The sequence below is a fragment of the Mugil cephalus genome, chromosome 9, assembly GCF_022458985.1.
Source record: "Mugil cephalus isolate CIBA_MC_2020 chromosome 9, CIBA_Mcephalus_1.1, whole genome shotgun sequence".
Lineage (NCBI taxonomy): Eukaryota > Metazoa > Chordata > Actinopteri > Mugiliformes > Mugilidae > Mugil > Mugil cephalus.
Window position 1 is genome coordinate 7,565,405 of NC_061778.1, and position 13,514 is coordinate 7,578,918.

At 46.5% G+C, this 13,514-nt stretch overlaps 1 protein-coding gene across 8 annotated transcripts in view; it reads right to left on the reverse strand.

Moving 5' to 3' along the window:
• The window catches only part of robo1 (roundabout, axon guidance receptor, homolog 1 (Drosophila)), a 207,573-nt gene that overhangs the window by 95,722 nt on the left and 98,337 nt on the right, over positions 1 to 13,514 (reverse strand). For all 8 annotated transcript variants that reach the window (XM_047593832.1, XM_047593828.1, XM_047593825.1 and 5 more), the window contains one exon: positions 10,230 to 10,556. In XM_047593832.1, coding sequence (XP_047449788.1) covers positions 10,230 to 10,556 — 327 coding nt within the window. The remainder of the gene's footprint in view (positions 1 to 10,229; positions 10,557 to 13,514) is intronic.

Genomic DNA, 13,514 nt, shown 5'->3' on the forward strand with positions numbered 1-13,514 from the left:
TAACAAGCCACGGTGAGAATGTGTATATAATCGCAGTGCTAATGGGCCAGAGTTCCTCAGAGAAACACACGCAGACCCTGGTGCTCGTACTGCACATACATATACACGCACACGCCGCACAGCAGCCGCAGCACTATAGCCTGAGAAAGAAAAGTGGAGAAATTAACCACCTGTCTGGAGTAATGGTCTGAATTGGAGGCAGAGCTGATGTTTTTCAGACAACCTGTGCAAGGCCACAGCAGATGGAGGTCACCGCTGGCTAGCATAGCCAAAATTAACCCAACAGCTTAACGTGAACTAAGCTGGGCCCCTGGGCAGGGAGCCTGGATCCCACAGGATCTGAGCGGGTGCTGGGCAGAGAGCATCAGGCCGACGGGGACCAGACCGCAGCTGAGGAAAGGTTTCACAACATCAACAGGGACCCCGGTCTGTCTCGGAGCAGTTACGCCAACTCCTCCGAGGTTGAAAGTGAATTTACATGGCAGTGGTGAACCCTGGGTAATGTGATTAAATCCTGGCAACACACTGAGCGATGATTAACTTATTCTCTCCCCTCTCTGTGCCCTTCCATGTTGCTTCTTGCATCTCTGTCAGGCAATCAATAAGCTATTACAGCTCCAAACAGTGGGGTAAATTAACTTAAGGCTCCACCTGCAGAGTCGGCACTCTCTACTAATCCCATTGGCAGGGGAAAAATGCGACTGGACGCAAAAGGCCAGGTCTGGAGATCATCATCTGCTGCCACGCACTGATTATTGGGATGATGCTCGGAGACAAAGCAAAACAAGCTGAAAAATCCAAATGTGCTGTATTATAATCAGACAGCAGTAGGTACAGTACGTTGTATCGTGCCTCTTAAGAGTGGGTAACACTAAACTACAAGTACAAGAATGGAATGCTTGTTAGACAAGAGCTGAAAACTGGCATCATTGTCAAAAACTACGCTATTTTAATGGAACTCTAGGGGAAGAAAAAGACTATCTATGTCTATATCCCGCCTAATCACTGAAGGGCGTTCTATCCCATCCATCACAGTAAGATGCGAGCCAATTGACTAAATAGAGCTGACAGATTAGAATCTGATACTAGTGTAAGATGGCAAGAGAGCGGACTGGAAGAGAGAATAGAAATGTCACCCCCGAGCCTAACAACAGCACTATAGTCACACAACACCGGGCCTCACTGAGTCACATGTCAGCCATCTCAAACTTACCCACAGCAACACTGACTACTGTTTGATTTTTTGAATGGATCCTCTCTACATTTCTCCTTTTACACATGACGTCCCCCTGTCTGTCTTTTATCCGACTCTTTGCCAGTATATGGTTACACGGAGATCCTTTTGTGTCTCTCGCCACACCCTGTTCAGAAAAGGTCAAAGAGGCACAAAGAAGAGGTGAGGGTGTTTCTGTTCCATTCACTGCTCAGCCAAGCTGTCCTTCTCCTTATGGCCCTAATTACGCTATTGTATATGTTTACATACCCCTCCATTGAAGATGATTACGTTCGCCGCGCATGTAGTTAAGCCCGAGGTGCATAAACAACATTCACTAGGTTAATAAGACGAGACACTTGTTTAAACATGTCAAACTAAACCTTTAGGACATGACCCGCATACCCTCGGCTGCGCTCAGTGATAGCTTGTTGCTTTTCCCGTCCATCCATTCCTTCTCGCGTGCTTCGTCATTAGTTCACAATCACTGCGCTAATAGAGCCGGTCCCTTCATTTGTAACATGACCTGGCTTGTTGAGTATCTGCGGCCGAGACACAAACTGCTGGCATCAGAGGAAGGCTGGGATAACAATGAGCTTGCACAAGAGACACACCGTGGCATCTGCGACACGACGAGGAGAAACTCATTTTCCCCCAATTGGCGCCTTAATGATCGGATTAACTACCGCGGCAACCAAGGACAATTAGATGACGACCGAATGCCAGCATGTATCCCGCGTTTCGCATCCGTCATTGACTGATGGCCGAGCTGTGACTGGATCCACAGTCGGCAGCAAGAAGGCTGCATTTCATTTGCAGCGAGACAGGACGAGGCAGATCATTATCACTGTTTGGGTCTGCTGCTTACCTCACCAGCTCTTCCTGCCTGTCACGCTCCAGGCTCAGCAGCACGCTACAACTCTGATAAAATTTCAGATGCCTTTTTTTTTTTCTTTTTTCTTCCTGCTTCCTTTTGCAGACGCCTTGGAAATACACCCCCCTCGCTTCGATCTTTCTCTCTTCATCAAGTGGCAATCAACAGAGTGAAAGAAAGCAAAACAGTGGGAAAGCTGCAGAAGGAGAAGCAGAGAGCGGACAGGGAAGGATGAGATGGCACGTTGGAAGGGGAGATGTGTTTTGTAAAGAGCGATACCGAATTTCAGCAGAATTAGCCTGCCTGTGGATACTGTCTGGCAACCGCAAACACCCACTCCCTGCCTGTCAGCACCCCACCAAACCCTGCAAAGCTAAAAATTACATCCACGTTAGGGATAAAACAAATAAATGCACCACATACTTAGATCACAGTTTCCACGGTTCACTGTAAATCAGTACGTTTGCCTGCGCTACATATTCTGGGTTATTCCCTTGTTCCTACCAAGCCATTCAAACGGCCAAAGAAAGTGAAGACGTTCACGATACATTTGAAAGTAAAAATGGTATAAATAAATAAATAAGGTTTTACTTTTGGTAGGGCATCTCTACCCATGAGCAAACTGTTTGTGTGCAAGACACACAGGGTTGACCGCAGGCAGGCAAAAGGCTGTGTGTCACGAACAGAACTTAAAACCCCCCAAACTGAGATCCACATTCAGAATGTGAAATATATACAAGTGTAATGAATGCTCCTTAAACCCAGTGATTTTGTTTACATGACTTTTCAGACTAGTCAGGCGACTGTTACGCGACTTAATAGTGGTAGCGGTAGTGTGGTAGCGGAGTGGTAGTGTGCATGCAAATGCAGTGAATGTTGGACATTTGTTTCTATGCTCCAACAATGTGAAGAATTGCATCACTTTGTAGAGTGAATTGAATTCTCCAAGATGTTGGAGCAAAACTGTCAGGTAGGTGTCTGATATTTATTCTGGAGGTTTTTACCCTTGCTGTACCCCGATCAGGCATAACATTATGTCCATCTGCCTAATATTGTGTCTCCCTTGTGCTTCTAAAAGAGTTGTAGCTCATCAGTTGGTGTCTGGCAACAAAATGTTGTTAGTGTGAGGTTTTTGAGTCATATGGGTGGAAGAGAGAGGCCTCTGTGGATCAGGCTTGTTCCAGTGCTTCACACAGATACTCGATCAGTTGGAGATTTAGCAAATTTAGAAGCCAGGTCAACACCTTGTGCCGTTTTTCATGTTTTTTTTGAGTGACCATTTCACCTGTCAGTAGTCATAATGTTACAGCTGATTGGTGCACGTTACCCAAGACTCAGAATTCAGTTGGAGGACACCTGCAAAACTATCACTATGTGGAAAATCGGTGGACTGTTTTCTGGGGAGGTGGAGGGGGAAATAAAAGCCATCACAAGACCCATGCATTCTCATCTGAAGTAGACCCAGAGTGAACCCCTGGTGCACACTTTTCTAACTTTGCCAAAATGCTGGCTGTAAAAGCCTGAAGTTCTAGTCTCCAAACCCCTTAATCCTCCCTAACTCCATCGTCTCGGATCGAGGAGCATGATAGAAGGTCTCAAGCGAGGGCTTAACCCAGGTTTAATAACCAGAGTATGTCCTCGGAGCAGAACGCCCCCGTCATATGACCAGACACCAGAATGTGGGCACGTATGCGCACACACACACACACACACACACACACACACACACACAAGACTCACAGCCACATAACCACACACGGGCGTGAGACTCTCCGGTCACAGGAGGGGCTCAGGCCGAGAGGAGATTACACCTCACAACACGAGTAATACCAAGGTCTCTGCAGAAGAAATGGAGATTAGAGTCAGCAGAATACATTCATCTGGTTCTCATAAGCAGTGACACACAACTTACCACCACGAGCATTTTTTCATGCATATGAAGCAGCGCCAGGGACACAAACAAATAACACTTTGATAAAAAGATCAGCCACCAAAGTACACATTGAAAGTACACACAAACAGCACAGATAGTTTTTAAGTGGAGGGGAAGCGACTGCACTCCGCTATCAGTGGTCCTCCTGAGTGGTAGTGCAGGACCACTGCACTCAAGTGTCCCACATACTGTATCTTATCTGCGCTAGACTAGCACTTCATAATGTTAATATCATACTTCACTATCCTTGGGCCCAACAACTGTCCTGCCCATGCACCCGTTCTGCACTATAGCCAGAGGCAGGGATTACACAGAGATGAATAAGCAGTCACTGTGGCAACCGGGAGGGAAAAAAAAAAAAAAAAAAAAAAAAAAAGGAGCTGAAAGAGCTCTGACGCACAAAACTTTAGGGAAGTATCCACACACTGAGCCGCGCAGTAGCGCTACTTTTTCAAAGATGTACCGACATATCTGGCCAGTGTCATTGCATGTGAATGGGGCGGACTGCACAGAAATAGAGTGAAGTGTTTAAAGTGGACCCAATAAGTCAGAGTCCCCCCTCCTTGTTGACGGAGACAAGTCATTTCCTACGTTAATGCACAGTGAGAGGAGGAGATCTGAACCGAAGAAAGAAGAGGCTGTCGGGGAGGAACGTTTGTTCTGTGTTTTTATAGTGAGGGCAAACATCTATCACACTACAGCGCCCACCTTAAAATAGGACTCTCAAATGTCACCATTAACATGTACCTTATGCTCCGTGTTTATTGGTTTATGGTGACATTTACCCTTAATTCTACTTGTGACAGTCTGATAAGGCAGACGATAAGATATGAAGGAGGTTGCTGGTTATTCCAGCGGCGCCCGACTTTGTCTTATGAAAAAGTACATGGAGTACAAAAGGTGTACATGTCCATCGCGTCTTGCCTGGCCCAGCAGGGCTGTCAGAGAAGGTTGTAGCACGGAGTGATTGATGAGATTTTGAGGAGGCTCCTTTTCGAACCAGGTTTGTCCACCTTCCGCTTCAGCTCAAGCACAGTCCTTTTTCACACAACACTCCACTAGACACTGCTCAATAGACCCGTGTGCACACTGACGGATTGATTGAATCAAACACAGACAACACACTCACGGACTCCTCAAACACAGGAAGTCTTGCCTCACCCAACCTTGCTCTTCATTCTCATGTAAACCAATCCACTCTGCCACTCTGCGGGATGTGTGTACTCTTTAGGCCTGGTGCCAGTGTGCGCTGTAAAACAACACAAAGCGCATAAAACTCTGCTTAAAAAGCTGCCCTGCTTTTCGGCTCCGGCTCTTATCTGCTGCTACTCTACTTCCCTTTTCCCGTGGCGAGCATGTTTTAGCGCTTGGCCTCCCTTCTTTGCCTGAAGTATTAGATTTAGAGGAGGGAGGGCCGCGCGTGGGCGAGGTTGTGGATCCGTGTCTGTGGTCTAAGAATCCCCAAATCAGTGTGACATGTGACACATTTTTACATGACTGGAAGTGGCACAAGTATCTTTTTCCCTTCACTTCAGAGCGCTGTCACCGCGGGGTGTGACACCATCGTTTCAGATCGATTATGTCAGCCAATATCTGCCGGGATGCATCTTACGCATGCGGTCGCCTCGGTCAGAGTTCTGAGGCACGTATCCAGGTCACAAACAAGAACAGCATGCTAACAGGAGCCTTGTTGTGCATCTCGGAAATTCTCCTCTCAAACTGGCACTTACGTATCGACCAAATACAGCAAATGGACACTCCAGGTTTAATTACATGGATTGCATTGACTTATGCAAACAGCCTGAAGTGCTAAAGATGCGAAGTTCAACAGACCACGCGGAACATGCGCTCTGCATATATGGATCAGCAGAAGACTAATTGAAATGCGTGTGTTACACATATCTTCCCTGCAGAGGTTTCACAGACACTGAGCTGACAGTTGTGTGCTGTGGGGAGTGTAATTAGACAGTAGCCAGTTGTTTCCCATGTACTGCAATTTAAAGATTAACAGCACCGGACTAAAATAGCCTCGGACAACAGCACACACCCAAGCAGATACTCAGAAGGAGATAAACTAAAATAAAACACAATTTATTTAATCAGCACACCGGCTATTTTACAGCCAAGATCACACATGCAAATGTTTTTACGTTAGTACGAAAGCCTGACTTTTCACAGCGAGTTTAGCTTTGACAGCCACACATGCGTACACCACCAGGCCTTGAGGATTGTGGAAGGGGGGTCTGCATTCCAACATAAAACAGATTGGATTTGAGGCCAGGGAGCGTCTGTGGTGTGGAGCCCACGCCTCAGCTGCACGTTGACTCATGAAGCAGACCCTGGCTGTGCCGTTTGCACCAATTTGCTCTGAACCTCCCTGAGACAAATAACTGCCACAGAGCTGAAACATACTCTGCCTCCAGTCCCCTTGGCAGCTTGCCAGCACACTCACTGCTGCTTCTGCTGGGGTTTAGCTGTTCAGATTTTTTTTATATATATGTATATATATATCAGCAAGCTCTTGCTCTCATATTCTCTGCTACTACTCTGCCGATAGTTTTTTTTTTTGGCTTTCTTTCCCTTCACCTCATAGTCTCCTTTTACATTTACAATCTCTTAATATTTGCTGAGCTGAAAAGCAGAGTTAAAAGGAGCATGGAATGTCCAAAAAAATAAATATAGAGGATGAGGAAATTTATATAAAAACACAACAACACAGAGCTTCTGCATTAAATTCACTCTTGTAGTAGGTTAATAAAAGGCTCACACCATCGCAAATAAATACTTAATCCGCAGAAATAATACTACAGAAGAGAAATGGGGGAGGGTGGAGAAGAGCGAAACGTGAGATAAAGTAAACTCAAATGTTATGTGTCAAAAAGAGCGGTTCGGCTTGGGAGGGGTCGAGCCGAAGGGTTACAACATAAAGACCTCGGCTCTTTGAGAGTCGACAGATGTAGTACAAGGGAGAGACAGGCGGGTCCTCGCACCAGTGGGAGGTGGCTCTGCTGCCTTTAAGCCGGCGCATGCCATCCAACTGTCTCCCAGTCTGCAGATGACCCTTCAGCATGGCCCGAAATCTGTCGGGACGAACCCCGCCGCCTTCGACACATCTGACGCTCCGACCTCCCCCCTCCAACCCCCACCACCCCCCACCACCCCCGCTAATCAGACTCAGAGAAGCCAGCTGGCTGCACATGGTGACGGAGATTTCACAGCAGCATCGAGATCAATGAGATCCTGAGATAAACTTGGCTGCAGAGAGTTATAGGCAATGGACCAAATTCAAGTAAACATCCCTTTGCTTCTGTTGTTAGTGGCTGTAAAAAGTAAACCCTGCCTCTGGTGAGAGGAATCCGTGTGTGGATGTGAGGACCCCGGCCAACTCTGTGCGGTCAGCTCTGTGCGTTCAGCCAGGCCACTAGACATCAGGCCCTGAGGTTATCGCTCGCTGAAGTGGAGCAGTGTGCCGTCCATTACCTCACTTTACAATCTCTACATTCAGGAAGAGGGAAACAAGCTATTCATAGAGCCTCTCAGGGCCTCATGCGGAGCACACGGCGAAGCAAATCCACCGCGATATGTCACAGAATATACAGTAAACTGCTCGCATGCGGCATTTTATTGTGTGCGCTGCATGTGGCTGCCAATAAAAGCTTTATAAACAGAGCGCATTCCTTCACACTGATGACAACATGATGTGTGTGTACACAAATCCGTGAATGTGTTAATTAATAAAGGTAAACAGAGGAGCAGTTCCTTTTCTGCTCTTCTATTATTTGTGCGCTTCCTGACTTTCATCTTGTGCGCACTCTGTGAAAACCAATGGCATCTGGAGGCTTAGATTATGGAAACACGATCGCGATGTTAAAAACGAAATACCTGCTGGCAGCAGCGTAGAACTAATTCCAGTGCGGTCTTACTATCTGGCTTTCCTCGAGCACAAAGAAAGTTCATTATTCGACGCCGACATCTCTAATGTAAAGGAAACAATAACATGGAATCAAAAGAATCTTAAGCTTGTTTGAAAACACAAGGCAAACAGGATTCATGGTAAATGCATTAGCCTCGGCTCTGGGTTAAGAGGCCGAGATAGAGAGATTGCGGGCTGCACTGTACACGTGGTTAATGATAAACCAAACAAACTGGGTTAGCTCTCCCAGACTGGCAAAACAGGACTTGTTGAAACTTGGATTATGTTCAACAATCGCTGGTGAGTAAGGGGAACTGTAAAAGCCCGGCTCTTAAAATAACATCTCCGAAAAGTTGTGTTTTTAGCTTTTAAAGTGAAAACGTTAAGGAGGGAGAACGAGGCAAAGTAAACACAATTAAAACCATGACTTCCTTTTTTGGAGTTTCATTGGAAACGAAAAGCTTTAGCTGTTCTTTCAACCCCGGTCTTCGCCTACGACGCGCAGCTCGCAGCTGTATCAGCGCGGCGAGCATCTTTAACGGATGCGCGACGCTTTAAAGGTTTCTCATACCCTCATGGGTCAGATTTATAGCTTGTGGTTTCTTCACTCTGGAGTTTAAACGCAGCCCTGTAAAGAAATCAGTTTCTAGGCTTTTTCTTGTGCCTTTTTTTTTTTTTTTACGTCGGCATAATTCCATCCCGGTTGCTCTGACAACATAATTATATGTAGTTAAGCATGGGCTGCAGAGACGGGTGAGCGAGAGACACCAGCTAAGCGAAAAGGAGAGAGAAAGAGAGAGGGCTGGAGCGCGGTGGCTTGTCATTACGGGTCTGTTTGAACCTTGTACAGAATAAGCAGCCCAAACTTGAGACCGAGCCAATGGCGCTCTGTGCTCCGGTCCTCAAGTTCCCCGCCAAGTGTCTTGTGTTTTTTTTTTTTGTTTTTTTTTCTACTCAGAAAACCTGCCCCTGAGATAAACACCGTATATCATCCACTACGAGGGGGGAAAATATTTTTAGCATCATGACCTATAGAAACATGTGAATGTGCAAAACTTGCACGCTCATGTGTTTTTGTTAAATTGTGCAGAACTGTCGGTTTTTTTTATTTGGCCCGAGAGTGGCTGGGAATACGTGTTACGGGATTGCTCTGTATTCAAAAGCCGAGCTCAGGGAGTGCAGCATGAAAACCTGATCAAAACGTCTGATCAGGATGCCTCTAAAACATCTCTCGTTTAATCTGATCTTACTTTATATTTCACTTAGCTGAGGAAAATAGTTATAAAGTACCGTGGAGGAATTTTGCCTCATCTGTATTCACCAGAGATGCCACTAAATGCAGCATAAACTCCAAAACTACACTGCAAGCATCTGACTGACACCTCCTACCGAGACCATTACCTTTAAAAAAAGCCCACTCACCCACTCACGCTCCATATTCATTCACACTCGTACACATTAAAACACACGCACACACGCACAATTCTTTCTTTCCCCATCTTGATTAGATTACAGTGGAGCAGCTTGGTGACAGCCTCTGGGCCCTGCTGGAGGAGCGGCTGATATCTGAGCTCTCCCCCTCAGCCTTCACTCTCAGCCAGTCGAGAGAGCAAAGAGATAATATATCTGAGGAGTTGACCTCACCAGAGAAAGGAGCTTTAAAAAAAAAAAAAAAAAAAAAAATCATGGGAACAAATTTGTCAACACCGGCCAAGACTCACAAAAAGACTTAAGGGTTTAGAAAGATTGTTTACTTCTCCTGCAATGCCTACCCACAACTGCCAAATGTTATCCTTGCTAATATGTCTTAAAGCCCCGGTTGTTCATTCTAAAGATGCTTAACTCCACTTTAAATCAAAGTTGGTCTGCCACTGCATGGGAGCAGCAGTGAGCAAAAGGCGACTCTTCAATGAAAGATGACTAAACGCAGACGCAATGATTGCATTCCTCTCGATATAAAACCACATATCTATCTCTCTGACAAAAAGCAGAAGAAGGGCCAAAACAGAAAGGGCTTTGTTCCTATTGTGGCTCCTGACCACCTACCAAGGGCCCTTTAGAGAAGCACTCACCCTGGAATGATCAGGCCACTTCTCCCCCAAGGCTCCACAGGCCTACAGAGACTCCAGGGCCAAACACATCCTGCCCATCTCCTGAGAGATTATCCAAACCAATGAACCCATTGAGCGCGGAAACACTAGAAGAATCTGGAGCCCGCTATTCAGCCCCATCTGAGCCCAAACTCTTCCATTCACAGCAGCGGCGAGGAGGAAACAGGAAGGCATGCCGCACTTACTGGCTACTTCCAGCGAGGCGTTGTGGCTCACTGCCTCTCCCAGGTAGTTGCGAGCCACGCAGACGTAAGAGCCCTCGTCCGGTTTGCTCCGTCTGCCGTGGACGATGCGCAGGAAGAAGAGGGAGCCGCTGGGCAGCAGCATGCGCTGAGAGCGGGGATTGTCCCTGTCCGTCTCCACGCGCTCTCCATCCTTGTACCACTCCACTGTCGGGGTCGGTCGCCCCTCCGCTTTGCAGTTGAGAGTGGCGGGCTCCCCTTTGGAAACAATCAGGTCGGATGGGTGCTCCACAATCCGGGGTGGGGTGTCCTCTTGTCGCAGGCGGGATCCTGGAAACAAATTAGAGAAGCGAAACTTTATATCGGCAAATTCTGTGATAATAAAACCTGGTACAGAGTCCTAGGAGTCTGTTATTGTGGACTCAGGATACGTGTAACTAGCAACTGCATCTACCAATATGATATTTTATTTATATTTTATGCACTAATGCTCACCTCATGCAGGATATACAGTCTACTATGCATGTCCATTGTACTGAATTATGCACATTGCATTTAAATACAGCTGAATTTGTAGCTATAAGACTGTATTTTTTAACGTGCAATCAGAGCTAACACTGATGCAAGTACTGAAGAACAAAGTCACCCTTTAATTACAGTAACAGTCAGTAAAGGTGAGCGGTGCTGCAGCTGTCTGACTCTGTCATTTCTCAGATCAAAGGGCAGAAAAGAAGAAAAGACGGCAACAGTAAACAAGAATATGACACACCTCGGAGGTAAAAGGAAATTAACAGATAAAAGATAAGATATAGGCGCAGCGCGTAGCTTACTGACAAAGGAGGAGGAAGGGAAGAGATTACACTGTTGGAGAAAGACAGAGGAGTGCCAACAGCAGTGCCACGGGGGTTAACACCCCAGCGCTGTATCTGGTCATTACTATTGCTCTCCGACCACTCAGCCGTGGCTATCAAACCTGCTTTACATGCAAATTAGCTTCCTGTTGTTAATTCCTGAAGGGTGCGTCCCGATGCCTGGGAATGTATTGTGTGTGTGTGTGTGTGTGTGTGTGTGTGTGTGTTAGAGAGAGCGCGAGAGAGTACTTTCCCTCCTCAATATAACTCCCAGCATAGGCATTCGGAGCCCATTCACCACCAATTAAAGGGAGTTCGGTCTAATTGGAGGCACAGGCCCGCAATTAATTTGCCCAGCGTCCCGTGAACTTGCCACATTGCCTCATTTATGTGCCATCCACCCAACCCCTCCCCTCCCCCCGTTACCCCAACCCCAACCCCCCCATTACTGGTGCTGAGGAGGCATCTTCCTGTGGTCGCCACACGTTTTAGGTAAAGTCAGCATAATTACTGACAGCTCCTTGGGAAGATTAATCACTTCAACGCAAATGTGTAGCGTGGTCAATGAAATATAATTAATCCAGTATCCCCAGGAAGGGCATCGTGATCACGTGAGTCTTTTCAAGTTATTCCTAAACTGACGATTATGAAAAACTAAGGTTACGCAGATTTTGGGGAGATTACTTGATTGATGGAGGTTATCGGAAACAGACCAACTGCCTATAATTTTCTGCCAGAGGGTCGACTCAGGTCGTGCGTCTTCTACACATGTTCGTACACAAATCTATCACAAGCACTCGGTTCCCCCTTGAGGCTTGGCGTAGGCTCGTTCCTTTAGCTTTACTTTAATATGCTGCACATGTGTTTTTGAAAAACTACGGAGTGCAGCGAGGAAAAAACACGACAAATAGCGAAAAGGTCGGGATACGCGAGGCTACAGGTTATCTTTCATCTCATTTCATTTCAACTCAATTTTAAACGAGGACCTGTCATCTCCAGGCCCTCTAGGTCAGGAGCTTTCAAAATTACAGAGAGAAATCGAACGATCGCCCCCCCTCCTCCACGAGCAAAGCACGCGGTGACACTTTAAGCAAGCGTTTATTTTCAGATCACTTTTGGAGATAATTAAATGAAATCCTGCCCTCGAGATGGAAGAACGCGCTCAAAACCATCCAGTAATAGCATTTGATTTGAAGCAATTAGAATAAAGTCGATCAGCTGTTTCGTTATTTTGTGGCCATGTGACGAAATAAGATAAAGTTTTGGAGCAGAAGAAGAGGGAGAATTAGGGAGTGAAGCATCGAGCCTTTAGCAAGAATGATTTTGTTTTCTATCTGGATCTGAAACAGTTAATACATATCTGCGATTCCTGGCTATTGGAGCTGTTTGAACCACCACCAGGCTAATTAACCTCATTTGTAACCTGCTCTCATCAAAGGCCTATGAATATACAGACTATATGCAAACAAGGCTGAACCCTTTGGTCGGCCAGCGCGGAGCGCGGAGCTCAGCAAACACTTCACACCCTGCTAGCGTACGCCGGCCCATTACCACCGCCGCAACCGCACCGCCGCCCTTCACCAGACAAGGCAGGCTATAGTATGTTTTATTAAAGAGGACTTTGAAGAGCTCCGCCGCTATCTGCTCTGCCCGTTCCCTTCCTGATTTAGATAGCTGCTCTCTAATTTGAAATGGTCTGAAGTTTGGGGTTTTATAGGGGAACCATTAACTATTTACACGTGGCCCAGTGAGAGGAAAGCTGAGAGCGGCGCCGTGTTTGATCAGAGGCAGCCTACTGGAGATGATTAAGATGCAGGCAGAGAATACAATATACGCAGAAACACGGTATCCTGTTACCAAGAAGCTGGTAAATAAATATTCAGCAGTCCATGTGAAGCTCTGATAAGTGTTCGGCGTGTGATTCCTGAGAGTGAGCGCGCGTTTTCAACAGTGAGTGGGTGCGAGCCTGTATCAGTTACACAACGCTATTATGCCTTCTTTGTCCCTGATTGGATTTTCTGCATGTAAACTATATATGTGTGTATATGTGCAGGCTTTCACTACAGCTAACCCACCCGTAACTAGTGGAAAAAGACATGGACAGGCTGGACTTATTCTGTCATAGATCAAAAACTCCCATGCAGGTCGCTACAGGTGCACGCTTTTGAGATGGCCAACGAGGTAACATCTTTCCCAAAGAAAGAGACAAGAAACAAGAGACGAACAACTGAACCAATCTGCTCAGAGTCTCTTCCTCGCTTCACTTTGAGTCCTCTAACCCTGCCTCGATTTCAAAGCGCTGCCCTCCCTTCTCCTCTGGCGTTTTCAGCCACCCTCTCTCCTATTTTCTATCCCCCTCTTCCCCTCCTCCTCGCTTCCAGACAGAGAATGTGAGATGAGCTAATGCAATACACAGCCTCACCAAAGGGAAGCTGGG